This window comes from Sturnira hondurensis, unplaced genomic scaffold (assembly GCF_014824575.4).
Source record: "Sturnira hondurensis isolate 20B ecotype Veracruz unplaced genomic scaffold, ASM1482457v3 Scaffold0014854, whole genome shotgun sequence".
Classification (NCBI taxonomy): Eukaryota; Metazoa; Chordata; class Mammalia; order Chiroptera; family Phyllostomidae; genus Sturnira; species Sturnira hondurensis.
Window position 1 is genome coordinate 1,718,626 of NW_028087485.1, and position 18,702 is coordinate 1,737,327.

Sequence of the window (18,702 nt, forward strand, 5' to 3'; positions counted from 1 at the left end):
TCTAGTTGTTCTCTTTGGGAAATAATAAAATATTTCTAGCGGTTTCAAGTGTCGTCAGTCCGAACCATCCACTATCAAGTTTCCCGTCAGCTTTTCACCTAGTTATCATAGACTCACTGCTGATCATTCCCTAGATCCATGATTTCATCAGGTTTTCAAAATGGTAATAGTCTATCTTTTGCATGTTGTACCTGGAAATCTATAAAGAACTTTCCTACGTCAACTGTTTGATCGAGGTTCAGTTTGCAACAGGGAAGGTAGGATACTTGATTCTTTTGTTTTCAGATTGTGGTGATTCCTTAGCGTTCTCCAGAGCTGTCCAATGATGTTTTGGAAAATCAGCATATTCATTGACTTTAACATGGTAGATCTGTCCTAATCAATTGCTGTTGTTATTTTTAAATGATAAAAATATCTTTGAACTGTGGAAGCACCTTTAAATTGCCTCTTCAGTTTTTTTTTTCTGACCCAACTCCTATTATCTTGGTTTTCTTCTCTCTTTTCTGCTACAACCAACATGATCTAAGCTTTCTTGTATATTTCTTGTCTCACACTTAGAATCAGCTGTTGATCACCAATAGGAGCCCAGGTGAATTTTTTTGAGAGAAATAATATTTAGAGATGATAATCTGGGGCATTGAATTGACCACTGTACTTGGCCTTCTCAGTGTATAGACTTTTTTTAATTACAAAAATGCCCCAAAGCCCTGGCTGGTGTAGCTCAGTGGATTGATCGCGGTTCGATTCCCAGTCAGGGCACATGCCTGGGTTGCAGGCCAGTTCCCAGCAGGGGACCCATGAGACCCATATTTCTCTCCCTCTCTCCTTCCCTTCCCCTCTAAAGATAAATAAATAAAATCTTTAAAAAAATGCCCCATATATTTATTCAGATATTTCTAAATTCAAATTTAGAATCGTAGGGTTTGTTTTTACTTAATTTGATTTTATATTTTTATTTAATTTCCCCAGTACTGAAAAATTTGGTTTCTGGAAGACATAATTACTTTTACTTTTTATACTAATATTACCTATATTTCAAAAATAAAAATATGAATGTTATTACTGACAATGAGTCCTATAAAAAGATTAAAGCTTCTTCAGTTTTCCCCCTTGGAATAATATTTCTCAGTCAGAATAGTTGGTCAACTACAAAAGTGTTTTAATACAGTATCTTCATTGAAGGAGGGTGGTGCCATTTCCTGTTTAAAAGGAAAGAGGAAGAGAGTTACATAACTTTTTAAAAGGTGATTTCTTTATTTTCTCTCTTTCCCTTCCTCTCTTTATTTTGCCAGCAGTTAGTAACAAAGCTGAACAGAACGGTAGGAACTTGGGTTGCTGAACTGAACTCAAGGGATTCAGGGATTCCCTAGTTGTTATAATTTATCTTAAAAAAAAAAAAAACAGAACCACCATCACAAGGTAGTTTTATTTGCTAGCAGCAAGTAAAGGAACTGAGATTCATATACAAAGCTCTGCTTCCTCAAAGGAAGGCTTAGCCATTCCTTATATATACTATTTCATCAACTACATATTGATTTCTTCTTTGCAGTTGGCTACTTTCATCTAGTTGAGCTCCCATCAGCTCATCCTGTTTACAGCTACATCTAGAAAAACTGCGCTATATTTGAACATTTAGCAAGAAATAACATTTAGAACCCTCCAGCCCTTGAGACCTTTGTCCTATCATAACAGTTTTGCTTGACAAACACTTGTATTGACCACTGTCAGAATTCACTATTTTCACTCATGAGTTGTGCACGAGAAGCCCCAAACCAGAAAAACATTACTTCACCGGCCAGAGTGGGTTTGCAACATCTCCACAAACTGGAACAGCTCACCTGACTTCTTCAGACCTAACTAGGCCACTGTATTCCATACACTTCCCCCAAAGCCAATCACTTTTTTGTTGCTAATTATCGAGCAACTCCTGCATGTCAAAACCCATGCTGCCAGCTGGGATACCCGGTGCTCACGCAGCTTCCAGTCGGTGCTAGACACGGACGCACCAGCAGCTTATGATCAAACAATGGTAGAAGGTGCCGCGCTGTGTACAAGAACGCGGTGTTATGGAAACCCCCAGAGACTCTACCGAGGATGAATTGTCAGAAGGACAGCTAGGCTACTCCTCATGACTCCGCCTACGTCAGGTGTAAGGTTTGCGCGTCAGAGCTGGGAAGTCGGAATTTCGAATTCTTTTATTGCTTTATGATCCTGACTAATACAAGGGAGGGCCAAAGGGTGAGGAGCATTATACCCAAGGGCGCATCCTACAGAAGAAGTAATTTGCTTAGGAAAGCAAGAGGTAGGACGGGACTAGAAACGGCACAACCGGCTTCGCCCGGGCGTGGGTGCCCCGAGAGCCAGGTTGGCCACTCTGGGACTGGAGGCGGTGCTTCGCCGCCGCCCCCTGCAGGCAGGTTGCATTGGTCCCAAAGTGCGCTGTGTCACACCGGCTGCACCGCGATGATTGGCTCCCCCAGGGAGCCCCGCCCCCTCAGCTGTAGCAGGACCGGTTTCAGCATCGCCGCCATCTTTGTTGATGTGTCAGCTCAGCGGGTCTTTGGGGAAGCTGCGGCGGCAGAGTGCGGTGTCCGCCCTTTTTTCCCCCACCGCTGTCCCCCCTGCAGCTCCTCGTCTGCTGCACCCCGCAATGGAGAAGTTGGTCCGTAAGCTGGAGCTCTGCCAGCAGCGTTAGGGCTACGGCCTGAAGCTCGGAGAAGTGGGGTGAGTGCCCGAGGGGTGCCCGGGGCAGACTGGGGACTCGTGGTGGCGGCGCGGCGGGACTGCCCCTCTTGCGCGCTGTCCTGCAAATCCCGGGGTTGACTCGGCTGATAGGAGAAGGCGGGCTCTGAGGGACAGAGTTTGTAGTCCCTTTTCCTCCTTCCCTCCCTCCCTCCCTCCCTCCCACCCGCCCTCGGTCCGGGGCTGCCAGGGGACACGCGGTTAGACGGGTTGACTGGGGTCGTGGGGCCCGCGCCAGCTGAGCGGTGCCCGGAGAGTGTTGGAATTTGGGCTGATTGGCCTCCCAATGAGAACTGCAACTCAGCCCCGCCTGCTTGCGATCTTGCATACACTCAGTCGCCTATTTCTTTTTTCCTGTACTCAAGTTGGCTGTGTGTTGTTGTGTGTGTGTGTTTTATGTGTACTGTTGTGGCCACTTTCTGCGCTCTTCTGAACACTGCCATTACTGTGATTTTTAAGTAACTCGGACAATTCTTTGGGATGGTGAATATGAGAGATGTGGTCTTTGTTTTTATGTTGCCTTTCTTCCAAAGATATCACGACATGTGATAAACCTTGGCTGATAAGAAGGATATTTCACATTTGTGTTTCTACTCAAGGTGTAAAAAAAAAAGGTAAATCTCCTGCTACAGGTCCCGTAGTAGCAATCTTGGGGAACAGTGCAGGTGTGGTTATTACCCAGCTGTTAACAGTTTAATAAGTACAGCTAATATTCGAATCTTGATTTTGTTTTGAGGAAAGAGGCCGGTCTTTGGAGTTGTAACATTAGCGTTAGAAACTGCCTCTTCCACTTGATAGTCTACTTAGCTATGGGAATAAGATTGTACAGTAAAGATACTCCACACTGTCCCAGGCATTTGGGCAGTTTTCTCCGTGTGTGTGTCATCTTCCCTTGGTGCCCAGCTTTTTTATTTCTTCCAAAATGGTAGGGCGAACGTTTTTCCCAGGAAGATGTGCAGTCGGTCAGTGGAATAGTGTTTCGAGAGATGTGCTGGTAGTCATTCAAGGGGGGGGGAAAGGTCTATTAAGTGTCTAGGTGTGCTAGTGGCTGTAGCCTTCCTAATTGCTACTACACCTTCATATTTGCAGTGTTGATCTTGTGAGAAACATTAAGGTTCTAAAGACATTGATGGTGAAACTGAAGTGTCTGCTTGCGTATCAAGTTTACTCTTCTCTCTCTACAGCTACTTTTCAGTTCTTTATTCACCATTATACAAATAGAAAACAGTGATGATTGGCCTCGTTCTTGTTTCCTTTTATGGTCTTTTCATGCTGTTTAAAATTCAGTGATGGTTTTGGGTAATTCAAAAATCTTGCAGAAGTTAAACTCCTTTTCACATTGTAATAGGCAAACGTATAATTTATTAAAGAATCTACCGAGAAATGCCCTGCTTGTGTTTGTAGTGTTTTTATTCCCTAGAAATGTATGGATTGTGTTTACATTGATTTTATTTTTAAGACCTTGTCTAATTCAGAATACCTGCATGTAAACTTGACGGTTTCTTTAAATAGTGGAGATAGATACCAGAGTGCCATTGGCATGTCAGACTTATTTATTGGTAACACCGAAGGAGCGGCATAGCACAGTAACCCATCTATATATAACCTTTTATTCATTCACTCATCAACTCCAGAGTTGCTCTTTGATGCTACGCAATGACAGCACAGCTGATGATGATTGTTTAGTATATTTAAAGTAAAAAACGTCTCTTTACACTGCATTCTGACGTCGTGAAGATAAAACAGCGCAGCGGTAGTCTCCCTCTTTAGGGAGAGATGATGGGGCAGAGCAGCCTTATTTCCAGACTTAGACAAACCATCTTTGCCTTTGAAAAATAACTAGTAATCTGCTCTGGTTTTCCAAATCCATCAAATAGTTTCATGTTAAAGAATCCTTAGCCTTAAGTTCTGTTATTTTTTCTTGGAATAAAATTTAGACTTTTACTTATCTCTAGCTTTAAATCACTAACGCCAAATCTCAGATTTCTCATAAACATGACACTGAGCTTACAGTACTGTGAATGTTATATTTAATACTTCTTTGAGGGCAACAGTGGGAGCAAAGATCATTGAAATTTATAAGTAACCCTCTAATCTTATCATATTATTTCAGATTAGTCCTTTGAACTTTTCTCTCAGTTACTGAGATTTTAAATGTCTGTTTGGGCTAAGAAGTAAACAAAAGGAAACATATTAGGGTGAAAGGGCAACAGATACATAGTGGAAATTAAACCCAGCAAACGAAGTATTGGTTGGATTGTGAATGTAGTTGTCATTAAGAGATATGAACTGATAGTCTCCTGTAGGGATGTTTATGTAGTAAGTGCTAATGAGTAATTTGATTTTTTGGTAAACTACATCATAGCAAGCCCAGGCCAAAGGTAGCTCAAATTTAAACATTAATCAGAACTCCTTAATGTAAGTCAGACTTACAAGTTCTCTCTCTTTCTCTCTTTTTAAGGCTATTAGCCTTCCTTTTTGTATAGGAAACCATAGGTGAAATTTTCGTCCTTCTTTTAATTTTCATATTTGGGGGAAAATTAGAAGGAGGTACTTCATGTTTTCTTAGACTCGTTAAAATTCAAATCGTGAGCTCTATACAACTAGCTTCAAATTAAGGTTTCTATAGTAATTACTTTGTGCTTTAAAAGTTATTATTAGAGAGCCCTGGCTGGTGTAGCTCAGTGGATTGAGCGCAGGCCTGCGAATCAGAGGATCACGGTTCGATTCCCAGTCAGAGCACATGCCTGGGTTGCAGGCCGGTTCCCTGTAGGCCAACTCCCAGCAGGGGACGCACGAAAGGCAACCATACATTGATGTTTCTCTCCCTCTCCTTCCCCTCTAAAGATAAATAAATAAAATATTTAAAAAAAATAAAAGTTATTATTAGAGATACATAAAATTGTAGGGCTCTAAGACACCAAGCTGATAATACGACATATAACTTGATAATGTGATACATGTCTTGGCCTTTTACCTTCTTTTTCCTGAAATCCTGATGGACCACACTTTGTGTTTCTTCTGTTATTCTGGCACTGGATTTGGTATTATTTTGTGGGAGATCCTGCTGCATCGATTGCCTTGAGTCTTTGTAGTGTCTTGTGTGTGTGTGTGTGTGTGTGTGTGATATAATGCACATACTGAAAAATTCACCCTGCCCCATGGGTGCAAAGATTAACAACCCTCTATGGGTATAATTGACCTTGGGCTCACAAAACATACATTTCAAACTGGTGGACTAAAGGCAGCTTTTAAAGTATAATGATTATGTTTCATGTAGAGGAAATTCAATATATTAAGTTTTACCCAAAAGCTTAATTAGAATCTGACTGCTTTACGAATATTTCTTTCTTTTGATCATACTAATCTATAATTCTTTGAAGTAGGCCAGCTCAATTTTTAATTTTAAAAGTAGAATTTGATTTGCATAAATTCACCTTCTATGAACTTCATAGTGTCAGATATTTTCACCTTGTGAAACAAGGTTTTCATGTTTCTTACATGGGTTCTTTTTTGTTCTGTTGCTTTATTCTATCTTTAAAAACTTTATCCAGGGAAACGTTTGTATTTTAAAGTTAATGCCATTAAAAATTCATTTACCTGGGGATTGAGATCAGACCGTGTTGGACGGTGAATGATTTTTTATTTAATGTATTGCTTCTGATTTTAACTGCGATATCAGAACCTTGTTAGAACTCCTCAGAAAGATAAATTATTTATTTGATTATGCTGCTTTCAAAGTGTATTTGGAGACTGTGTAAAAAACCCTTTCTTTGTATTTGTCCTTCAAAGGATGGGAAACCGTTATATGGAAAAACAGAAATGCGCTCACAGGTTTTACTTGCTTATCTTAATGTAAATTATGTGAAAAGTGTGCACTTGTGTTATTTGAGATGTAAATGGTACAGTTTATAATTTAAAAATTTGTAGTTTGTTATAAATAATACTTATACTGAACTGAGTCAGATTTTTCTGTTGGACTTGAGAAACAGTTGAACAGATAGTAGTGACAGATCTTCAAATCAAAATACTATAAACACAAAGAATAAAAGATTTCATATAGAGCTTCTGTGTATTGGCCTGCAATATCAGAATGTAAACTTCATAAAAGAAGACTTATTTATTGCTTTGCTCCCAAAATGTGAAATATGTGATTCTGCCTGCACATAATAAATGCTCAATACATTTTTTGGTGAATAAATTAATATCTAGTTTGGAAATGTACTACTGACTTTGTCATGTTTGTATGAAGTCTGTTACCTAAATCTGTGTATTGGATTCATTTGTATTTGCAATTTATTGCATAAGCTTAAGTTTTTTGTTGATTATACTGCTAATTTACTGGGAAAAGAAAGCTGTTAAAGACAGTGTTTTCATTTATATGGCTCTTGTGTGGAAATAATTTTGGATGTGAGTTCTTTCTTAAGAAATAAAACCCAAGGTGGATAATGGTTGGCTTTAGGCAAGTAAAAAATGTTTCTTGACCAGATGCCCACCGCTGATGAGCTCCAGTCAGAGCGAAACCAGTTCTCACTACACTGAAACAATTTGGAAGTGTGAGCTGGTCCCGTAGTGCTGTGTCAGAAACACACCACTCTGGCTGGGCAGGGGTGCGTGCTGCATTAAGAGGATTTTGTGGCTGTGCTAAGTTTTAGACACAGTGTTTTCCCCCAGTGAGTTGTAGTTGCTGAAGGTCAGGTAATCTATGTTGTTTTTTATATTATAATCTATAATTTAATCACTATATCTATATGAGTGTTAATTTATACAAGTGCTTATTAAAACAACCTTGTAAACAAGTGTCTAGTTTTACATCCTCCTTCTTTAATCTACTAGATTTTTCCATCCTCAGTAGCTTTGACAGCAACTCTCCCTCCCCCAACCCCCAAAACCTTGGACAGCAGCCAAATTGGCCTACATCAGCATTGCCAAGTAGAGACCAGCAAGAGGACTCAGCTGTTTTTCCCCTGATTGACCATGGACATGGTCAAGCTCATTGTATACTTATTTCATCTTTGGTAGTGGCTTTGTACATGTGTACATGGATCTTCATTAGCCCCTCTCCTTTTTCGCTTGCCTCCACTTCCGTTTAAGCATCAGAAAACAAAGTCTGAAAGCTAACTGGTTATCAGATGCCATTTTATATAAAGACTTTTTCAAAGGTCATGGGCATAGTACTGAGCAACAGCATAGAAAGTACTTGCCTTTTGAGGTTAAACTAAGCATTTTGTAATTTATAGAAGGATAATAGTAAATCCTCTAAGCTGAGGCAGTTATGAAATCAGGTGGTTTTTTTAACATAGATGAATATCCAGCAGAATGAGTCAAAGTTTTGTTGTTCTGTGCTGTCTTGCACATTGTGAGTCTTGTTGCAACCTGGTTCCCATCCACTAAATGCTGTTCAGGCCCCCAGACTATTGTGCCTGGTGGGTCGCACCCCTCATTGAGAACGGCTGAGCAGCATTGGCAGGAATGAATGTAAATGTAGTAGAGGATCTATTTGTTAGATTTATTTACCTATTTATTGTTACTGTTGTTTGAGATTTGAGAAGTTTGAGTCAGTTCTGAGTGAAGTTCCTCCTCACAGTTACACAGATCATTTAATTGTCATGAGGAAGTCTGTGACTCTGTTTGATGAGGATGAATGCAGTATGCTTTCATTTATGTGAGATCATTTTTTCATTTATGTGAGATCATTGCTTTAAGTTTAACCAGGCTCTGGAGAAAAGAAAGGGAAGGCTGTTCTGGTGGGAGGAGCAAAACCATGGAAGTGTTAGCCCAGGAGTAGACTGGTCAGGGGATAGCAGAGGGTAGGGAAGTACCAGGATTTTAGGGAGTGGGAAAGCAGGCCAGCCGGTCTACTGGAGGAATCATAGCCCTGAGGTATGGATGTGAAATATGGACATTGGTGTTCCTTAATGGGTCTCCAGCCGTACGGCGTGAAACACCCCAATCTTCCCCCCACTTCCCTCTGAAGTGCAGTCCCCTAATAATGTCTTGGTTTGATGTTGTAACCTTTCTGCCACTTTTGATTACTAAAAAACTTATTGCAGAAATTAAAACAGATTTCAGTAATTTAAAAAACAAAAACGAGCAACAAAAATCAAGCACATTCTTCTCCCTGAAGAGAGGTTGAGGCTTTTAGTTCCCAGCGGCTCAGCTTGAAGAACAGGTGTAATCTGGCTCTAAAATATGTCCCCTGTCCTTTCTCTAGCTAGCCTTTTGGAGTTGGGGGTGGGGGGAAAGACCAGTTTGTGGGGGCAGAGTTCTCATTGCCTGAACCTCTAAACAGGGAAGAGATAGCCCGGGCCTCACCCTAATCCATCTGGTTGCACTTGATGGCGGGCTCGGGGAGGGGGGGTCTGTGTGTGTGTGTATTTTTAGGGGCAATGTTGTAGCTTCCTGGTCCCTTCTGCAATTGGGGACCCACTTCATAGGGCCCCTTCTGTTGCCCTTTTGTAGAGCCAGTGGTATTGAAAATCTCCATTCCTTCTTTGGATGTGATGACACTTGTCCTTTAATTAACCTTGATCCTCTAGTTGAGCTGTAGGAAGGAAAACAGAAGAGGGGAATGGAGTGTGGTCGAGCAATTCAAGTGTCCCAGTTATGGAGTGATCAGGCCTGGACTGGGTTGCGGGTGGGGGCTGTAACTGTAGGAGACATGAAATTGGTAGAAGAGGACGAAGAAAAGGAAGAGTCATGACTGAGAAAAACAGTACCATTGACAGAAAAGATTAGCTGGGGGTATTCGATTATTGGAGGTATTTACAGTTTTAGATTTAGCCATTTGAGTGTGAGGTTATGGTGGAACATTCCATGGAAAGTCCTACACACAGGTGGACATTTTCATACAGATGGAGGGTGAAAATGAAGGTATGGATAATTCATTAACTCAAGAACAGGACTGAAAATAATGTGGGCATCAAGTATGAGTTGTTGGTTCAAGTTCCTGAAGTGGGTAAATTGAGGGCGGGAAAATAAAATTGAATAAAATAAAATAAAATAAAATTTTATAAAATAAAATTACTGGAACCCTGGAGAACATGATGACGGGATGAGAGGATAACGTTTTGCTTAGTGCTTTTATTTTTTGACAGAGCTTGACACACAGTTGAGACTCACAAAGTTCTCAAATGCCTGAGCTTCTTCTCACTGTGTGTTCTGGAGCGGCACAATGCGTGTGTAGACTTGCTCTTTGGAAGTCCTCGTCTGCAGTCCTGTACGTTTGATTGGCTCTGAGTTCTACTGCGGTTGGTAAAGCATAGACTAGTTACAATGTTTAAAACGACTTCCTTTTTGTTAGCTTTTAGGTTAATTTCTAAATTAAAAGTTCAAATTCAGCAGCAACACGTTCTCAAGTTATATCTTAAAGTGAGTTACATTAAGGTAATGGGAGGGTAGTATAGGTGTATAGTGCCCCTGTTTAAGAATGATTTTACTTTGTCCTAGATTTGGGAATATAGCATACTTGTGAGGTCTTAATTATGAACTTACTGCATTTATTTGTGTTGTCTAAACCAAACCTTATTACAAGTGTGGACTTTGCCTTAGTTATATCATATACAGCAAGAGAATGAAAATTTCCATTTGATTATTTGGAAATATATATATATATTTTTTTAAGATTTTATTTATTTATTTATCTTTAGAGGGGAAGGAGAGAGGGAGAGAAACATCAATGTATGGTTGCCTTTTGTGCGTCCCCTGCTGGTAGTTAGCCTGCAAGGAACCGGCCTGCAACCCAGGCATGTGCCCTGACTGGGAATCGAACCGCGAACGGCTGGTTTGCAGGCCCGCGCTCAGTCCACTGAGCTATGCCAGCCAGGGCCTGGAAATATATTTTACAGCTAGGTAATTCTTAGTATTAAGGCCAATGTCAGTAATGGTTGATACCTAAAGGACAGTCTAAATTAAAAGACAGTATTTGACAAGTAAACTGGTCTTCTTTTCCTTTCTTAGTATTATTCTTCCTGTTTTCTGCATCCCTAGAATAATGTTCCTCAAATACTGCTTATATCATGTCACACTATGTTTTAATTCAACAAATATTTGAGAACCTACTCTATGCTAGAAGTTCTGTAGCTTAATCAAGTACGTACAAGTCAGTCCTGATTTGCTGTTCTTAACGGAACTCACTCCCATCTGTCTTCCTGAGCATCCCACCTGACTAGCTTCTTCTAACCTTCTCACCGACCGCTGACCACCATCCTTGCCACAGACCAAAGTGATCTTTCAGACCAATGTATCTTTCTGTTACTCAAAACTTTAATCTTTCTGCTTTGCTTTTTGTAAGTTCACCTTCCATCTGGAGATATTTCTTTCCTAGTTTTGCCAAAACTGTGATCTTCCATTTTTACTCAACTTGCTGTGACTCTAGTAATTCATCTGCTATGTTGGTATCTGACAAAAGAAGTTGACAATTCCCTCTTTTTAAGTAAAGATTGCTGGGATGTTTTAAATTTATCTGTCCTAGGATAATTTTGAAGCTGAATTATTTTCAGGAAAGAGCTGGAATAGGAACCCTCATATATAGCATACAAATGTCTTATAACATGTCTGAGGTTAGTTTTGTGAATGTTGCTTTTACAAACTGTAGACCGTGCATATGGCCTCTATTTGTGTTGCAGTGAATATTTTCTATTCTTGATGAACATGCTTGGAAATCACCACGGTGCTTCCTGGATCCCGGCCTGGGTGAAAAATGAATTTCTGACAGGCATCCTTTTCACTGTTTTTTTTTCCCAGTTTGGCTCTAGCTGTTTGGTCTGTAGGTGACTGTTGTTATTGTTTAGTTTTCCTTCTCAGCAAATTTTTGACATTGGTAATATGTCTTTTTTTATTGAATCTATTGGAGTTACATTGGTTAATAAAATTATGTAGGTTGAAGGTGGACGGTTCTGTAATACATCATCTGTGTATTGTACCGTGTGTTTGCCACCCCAAGTGCTAACGTGTCTTGTTTTATTATTTTGGTTTGCAGCTCCTCTTCGGGTGTTTTCACTGCCATCTTGTTTCCTCGATATCTTTGTGCAGACTCTCGAGATATGCATTTTCCTCTTGTGGAGCTGAAGGGATTCTAAACAATTCTTTGGCGCTACCCACCCAGTTACTAGTCTCATTCCACGCCCACCTCTTCCGGGGGTGATCGAGGAACGCCAGACTGCGGTCTGAAGTGGGCTGTGTAGGGAATGGCTGAACTGAAGGAGGACAGGGGATGAGACTGTGGCCCCAGTGGTTGTGGCGCACTTGCATTGGGCCTCCTGGGGTTTTTCCCACTCAAGGAATGGCTTTTAAAAGAATAATTAGTGATAAATTTGTGGCCTTAATTATTCCACATCATGGGATATGTGCACATACGGGGTCTTGGTTTTCAAAAACTTCCCTTTTTAAATTTGGATGTTTTGACTTTCCTAGATGTAAGACGAAGATCCGGAACAGATTTGGAGGAGCACGGACACTGGGAATTGGTGCCAGTCAGCATGTCGGAGCACACAGCCTCCGCTGCCTCTGATGGACGAACTGGGGGGGCATCTGCCCTGAAGGAAGACGCATGCAGCTCGTTTTCTGGTGGCGAAGGCAGCAGCTTAGGAAACGAGTCTAAACTGTCGTCATTAACCTTCGATAACACTTCATGTCGACCCAATGAACACAGTAATCAGATTGAAGCACGGGAAAATTATGTTCCAGATCGTGGTGGAGGTGAGAATTCCTGTGGTAAAACGGACGCATGCCCAGAAAATTCTGAACAAACAGCTGATTTTCCAGGTGGAGATTTTACAAAGCAAGTTTCTAAAACAAATGAAACAGAACAGACAGTAACTCAATTGCTGGCAGAATTAACATCTCCCACATTTACCGTGGCAGCTGGTCAGAAGACTTACTCAGAAAGTCCCTACGACACGGACTGCACCAAGAAACTTATTTCAGAAATGAGGAATGTTTCAGCATCAGAGGATTTGTTGGAAGAAATAGAATCTGAACTCTTGTCCACAGATTTTGCAGAGCACCGAGTGCCGAATGGCATGAACAAGGAAGAACACGCATTAATTATGTTTGAAAAGTGTGTGCAGGATAAGTATCTGCAACAGGAACACACCATAAAGAAGTAAGTGTTTTATTCTCTCAGGTTTCTTTTTCCCACAGGGACTAAAGATGGCATTCTTTAAAGGAGGATACCGTCTTGACCCCTTTTAATTCCACAACAGAGCCACACACTTTGTAGTTAGTCAACAAATATGTATTTACTCAATAATTAAGTGGATGTCAAGTTTGTCTAGTTATTTAATTTATAAGTCTGTTTTTTTAAATATGCTATTTTATTTTCAATATCTTAGAAATAACAGGTATTCATCAGTGTTTTTATGTGGATTGGGCAAAAGGTTTATTACAGTTGCAATATAAATAAGTAACATAATATTTGATGAGTATTAATACAAGAATAAACTCTGTATGTTGTGTACTTACAACTGTAAACCTACTTTTGCCCACCCCATGTATATTATATACCCATGTCATACATCAACTTATATAAACATATGTATATATAAAGTCAGTATTTTGAATATGATTCAGAAGTTATGTTTGTTTTACATGTTTTAATAAATAAACCTAACAGGGTACTTTATTAAAAATAGGGTTTTTAAAAAGATTTTATTTATTTATCTTTAGAGGGGAAGGGAAGGAGAGAAATATCAATGTATGGTTGCTTCTTGTGCGTCCCCTGCTGGGAACTGGCCTGCAACCCAGGCATGTGCCCTGACTGGGAATCGAACCGCGATCATGTGGTTCGCAGGCCCAAGCTCAATCCACTGAGCTACACTAGCCAGGGCCTAAAAATAGTTTAACTGTATTAAAGATCTAGAAATATTTATGAAGGACAACTCAGATTTTTCAGTCTTGAAAAAATATATGGAGCATATTGTTAAAATGCTCTACAAAACGAATTCAGCTCTGGCTAGTGTGGTTCACTGGACTGAGTGCCAGCCTGTGAGCTTTGGTCACAGGTTCAGTTCCCAGTCAGGGCATGTGCCTGGGTTGTGGGCCAGATCCCCATTTGGGGGCATGTGAGAGGCAGCCAATCAGTGTTTTTCTAGCACAATAATGTTTATTTCTCTTTCTCTAAAAATTAAATTAAAATAAATAAAAAAATTTAAATGCTGAGTAATTCGAAAAGGAAATGAGAAGTCATAAAATTCAAAATAATTTTTCTTAAAATTCCCATTGTAAATTCATTGCTTTAAAAAAAACCTAAAATTTAGCTAACAGAAGAATTTATCACTCAGTATATAACGGTATAGTTCCTTTTAGACTTTTGGTATTTGTGGAGTTAATTTTTATTTTAATGAGTTTAATTAAAATAAAATTTTTAATTTAATGAGTTTAATTTAAAAAGATAATTCACTTTATCTTTTCCTAATAGTGTTATTTCACCGTGTATTTTCATTCTGGGTTTATGGAAGTGGTGCATTTGTGGAGGTGCTGATTTATAGCCTTTAAAAAAGGAAAATGTGCCAGCCTTCCCTAAAATACGGGCTGAGTCTCTTTCTAAGAAATGATCCTTGAATGGGAGGTGGGTATGTGTAGAGAAAGAGGGGGAGGAAGTTTACATACCAGAGGGGGATGACAGAAGAAAATGTAGCTTAATTCAAAGACTGCTGGACCTGTAATCAGTCTTTAGTTGTAACTTGCTTCCGGTCTTGACTGTTTCAGATTATCTTGCTTCCCTGGATCAGTCTTTCCCAAACCAGCTCATCTTCATTGGTTCATCCAGTGAACTTTAATCTTTTAGCATCCAAAGCCCCTCTTTTTTATTATTTTTAAATTTTTATTTCAAATTGTGATAAAATACATAACATTTTAAGTATACATTTTTACGTATACATTTTAGTAGTATTAAGTATATTACATTCACATTGTTGTGCAAGTGATTTCCATTGCTTATTCATCTTGCAAATCTGAAACTCTGTACCCATTAAACCGCTCTTATTTCCCCCTGCTCTCCACCCCCAGCAAACATCATTCTACACTGGACCCCTGGGTTTGAACTATGTGGGTCCACTTTTACATGGATTTTTATTTAAATGTATACATACAGTACTATGAATATATTTTTTCTTTCTGTGATTTTCTAAACATTTTTTTCCCAAGCTTTATTGTAAGACTAGAGTACATAATACATATACAAAATATCTGTTAAATTTACTGTTTATGTAATCAGTAAGGCTTCCAGTCAACAGCGGGCTATTAGTAAAGTTTCTGGGGAGTCAAAAGTTACCCATAGGTTTTCGACTGCCTGGCGGGGGGCGGGGGAGTCTGTGCCCCATCCCCCATGTTGTTCAAGGATCAACTATACTTTGTTTCTAAAAGTTTGACTTCTCTCGATAACTTCATATAAATGAAATCATACAGTAATTTGCCTTTTTGTGACCAGCTTATTTCACTTAACAGATGTCTTCAAGGTTCATACATGCTGTAGCATGTGTGAGAGTTTTCTTCCTTTTTAAGGCTGAACAATATCCCATTGTATGTACAGACATCATTCTGTTTATCCATTCATCTATCAGTGGACATTTGGGTGCTTCCACCTTTTGGCTGTTGTGAATAGTGCTGCTGTGGGTATGAATGTACAAATCTGTGGAGACTCCAAGGCCCTTTCACTATAATACTACCCCCAAACTAATGGCTGCTCTGCCTACTCACATCGTTCCCGGAACTCTGCTATTATGAATAAACTACATGACTTTGTACTTGAACCCAGTGTTTCCGCCATTCTTGCCTTTTAGCATAACTACCTCATTTTCCTGCTGTTCTTTTGGACCTTCCCTTTGAGATTACCCCTGGTGCTGCTTCCCACTTTCCTTAGATCTGGACTCTTAATCACTTTCGTGCCTCTTGTAGATGATAAGATTTACTTTTAATAACAGTAGCCACAAACACATACTGTTAATTATGGGCCTGGCACTTTAAGTATGTCAACTCATAGAATCCTCACAATAGCCCTCTTTGGTATGAACTATTACTATTTAGAGATTACCTGAAGCACAAAGAGATTAAGCACTTGTTCAAGATCGCATTTCTATAAACGGTAAAGTTAGAATCTGAGCCTAGTTAGTCTGGTTTCAGAGGATTTTTCATGTGGTATCTGAAATGAACTAGTTAGAAGTTACTAGTTTTTTTACTTTATTCCTAATGTTTGCAGGTGAGTTTCATTTCTTTTTTTCCGTGTCCTGTCTGAACAGCAGCAGCATGGCAGATGGGCAGGCAGGGTCCTGCTCAGAGCCCTAGAGTGGGAGGGGCCACTGCCGGTGGCGGGCTCTTTTTCATTGGCCAAATCACCCCCTCTGAGTCAGAGTCAAAGATTTTTCTTCTGTTTGAGGGGATGATGCTTACCTGGTGACGTTGTTTTGTGTACACTAAGGCATTATGAAAATGTCAGATATTGTCATTTTTAAATGTGGGTGAATCTTTTGTTACACACGTAATAATTTTAATTCCAAATTAAAAGCTACATGACTCAGGTTAGCTCTAAAAGTGCGTTTCAGTTCCTTTGGCCTAAATTTTCATGAATGCATCTATTTCCAGATGTCTTCATTTATATATCCATTCCCCGATTTTCTGATACTAATATTATTTTCCGAGGTCCCAACCAGAATTCTCAGTTAAGAACAGTTTGTGTATAGGGTGTGCATTTGGCATGTAAGAATAATTTTAGTGCTTGCTGCTCTTCGTTTCCCCCTCCTAAATTGTTTACTTGAGATTCTTGTGCTTCTGCAACAAATTGAGTGCACACCTTATATAAATAATCTAAGTTAAACAACCATGACAGAAAAGGCCTGGATGAACTTGCACGCTGCACTTTTCTCTTTCCCAGCGTTTGTAGGACTTGCTTCCTCACTGCAGCCCTGCGGTCCTTGGAGCGGTCTCCCCTCACCGCCTCATCTGAAATCACAGTGCAGGTTACTCTCTGTTCTCTTGCCCTCCTTTAGTTTTGTTCATAGGACTTACCTTCTCCCTGGCATTTTATTATGCACCTATTTGTTTTTTATTTTAATATTCTGTCTTAGAATGTAAGCTCCATGTGGGCAGGGATGATTTGCTGACATACTTTTAACATGCAGAATAATACAGGTACATAGTAGGTTCCCAGTAAGCATTTGTTGAGTGAATAAGAGATCTTCAAAGTAGAAGATGTGAAGGCCTGGGCTGTAGAATTAGACATGGGCTCAAATCTCAGGTCAGCCACTTACTAGCAGTGTGAACTAGAACAAGCTCTAGGCTTCAGGATTTTTGTATTCATGAGAAAAGATAATTATTTACATAGACTTGAGTATTAAATGAAATAATGCACTTAAAGCTAAACTTAATACATAGTAATTGTGCAATAAATTCTAAGCAACAACTGTTGCTATTAATAATCATAAAATGCCAGCTGTTAACCTTTAGCGTCTTACCTTATCGCAGGTAATTTTTAAGGTTTTATTATACACTTTTTTCGGGGCACAAAAGGAAACTTCTGCTTAAGCTTTTGTTATTTTACATTGGCTACTCTTCTCTAACCATTAAAGTATCATTAACAAATTTTTAAAATCTAAAGCAACATTTCTCACCCTCAGCACTGTTGACCTTGGGGGCAGATCATTCTTTGGTGGCGATGGGGCTGGCCTGTGCACCCTAAGATGCTCAGCAGCATCCCTGGGCTCCACCCCCAGGAAGCCAGTAGCAAATGCCACCCCTGTTGTGGTGACCAGAAGTGTCTTTAAACAAATGCCTGGAGGGACAGGATTTTCTGGTTGAGAACTGCTGACCTGAAAAGGTTCAGGTGCTGAAGGGGTAAGGTGCATATTTGAGATGTCCAAGGAAATAAACTTACAAGAGTGGGGTTCTCTGAGAATATTCACTTGATTTGAAATACACAAATTTCTAGGAAAATGTTAATTGCCAGACTGGCCAGAGAAATTTTTTTCCGAGTGTAATGTGTCCATTACAAGAGGGTTACTTGGAAGTGTCACTTTATTAATTGTAAGTATCTATACCCTAATCTGCAGACAGATTGTATTCCCTAGCTCCTTTTTAAATTACGTTTTATTAATATTACCCTTTTCATAATTAGGTTAATTAAAGAAAATAAGAAACATCAGGAGCTCATCGTAGACATATGTTCCGAAAAAGACAATTTAAGAGACGAACTGAAAAAAAGAACAGAAACAGAGAAGCAGCATATGAACACAATTAAACAGGTAAAAAGATAAACTGAAATCTTTAAAAACAATACTTCAATCTATAAAATAAATAAATACATTCCTGAAAATTTGTGTATGAATAAAAGTTTTATATTTTAAATGAGAGGGTTACGTGGTATGTAAAGCATTCTCTTGTATGAAGTCGGAATCATTTTTATATAATATTTGTGATTGTATTCTATATATATGGTAGAAATCTGAGAAGAAAAGGCAGTTTGGCTATCAAATAGACCATTTTTTACCAATTAAAAGGAGAAACAACATATACCTAAAAATTTATACATGGCATTGGAATATTTTTAAACTTCCAGTTGAATAAGACTGGCCCTCCTACTTCAGATTCGATCTGATTAGCTGGCTTCCCCAGCCTTGTCTTCCCTTGCCTCTCCTTTTCCTTCATTTTCCTTCCTTTTTGGGTGTATATGTAGAAGTGTGTATTTACCCAGGAATACATTTATTCCTGGGTAAATACACACTTGTACATAATTTCCCCAGGAAATTAAATACAATAATTAAATACATTAATTTACCCAGGAAATTTAAGTCTTCTGCTCATTTTTTATTTAATTTTTTTTATTGTTGAGTTGTGATACTTCTTTTTATATTATGGAGTATAAGTCTGTATCAGATGTGTGATTTGCAAATAGCATCTTTTGTGGGTGGTGGTCTCTTTTTCTTGATAGTATACACTGAAACACAAAAGTTTTAAATTTTGATGATG

At 39.2% G+C, this 18,702-nt stretch overlaps 1 protein-coding gene across 1 annotated transcript in view; it reads left to right on the forward strand.

Moving 5' to 3' along the window:
- Positions 1 to 2,518: 2,518 nt before the first annotated feature.
- The window catches only part of CCDC186 (coiled-coil domain containing 186), a 42,335-nt gene continuing 26,151 nt past the window's right edge, over positions 2,519 to 18,702 (forward strand). The window contains exons 1-3 of the mRNA XM_037063874.1: positions 2,519 to 2,724; positions 12,157 to 12,847; positions 17,852 to 17,978. Coding sequence (XP_036919769.1) covers positions 12,222 to 12,847; positions 17,852 to 17,978 — 753 coding nt within the window. The 5' untranslated portion in view covers positions 2,519 to 2,724; positions 12,157 to 12,221. The remainder of the gene's footprint in view (positions 2,725 to 12,156; positions 12,848 to 17,851; positions 17,979 to 18,702) is intronic.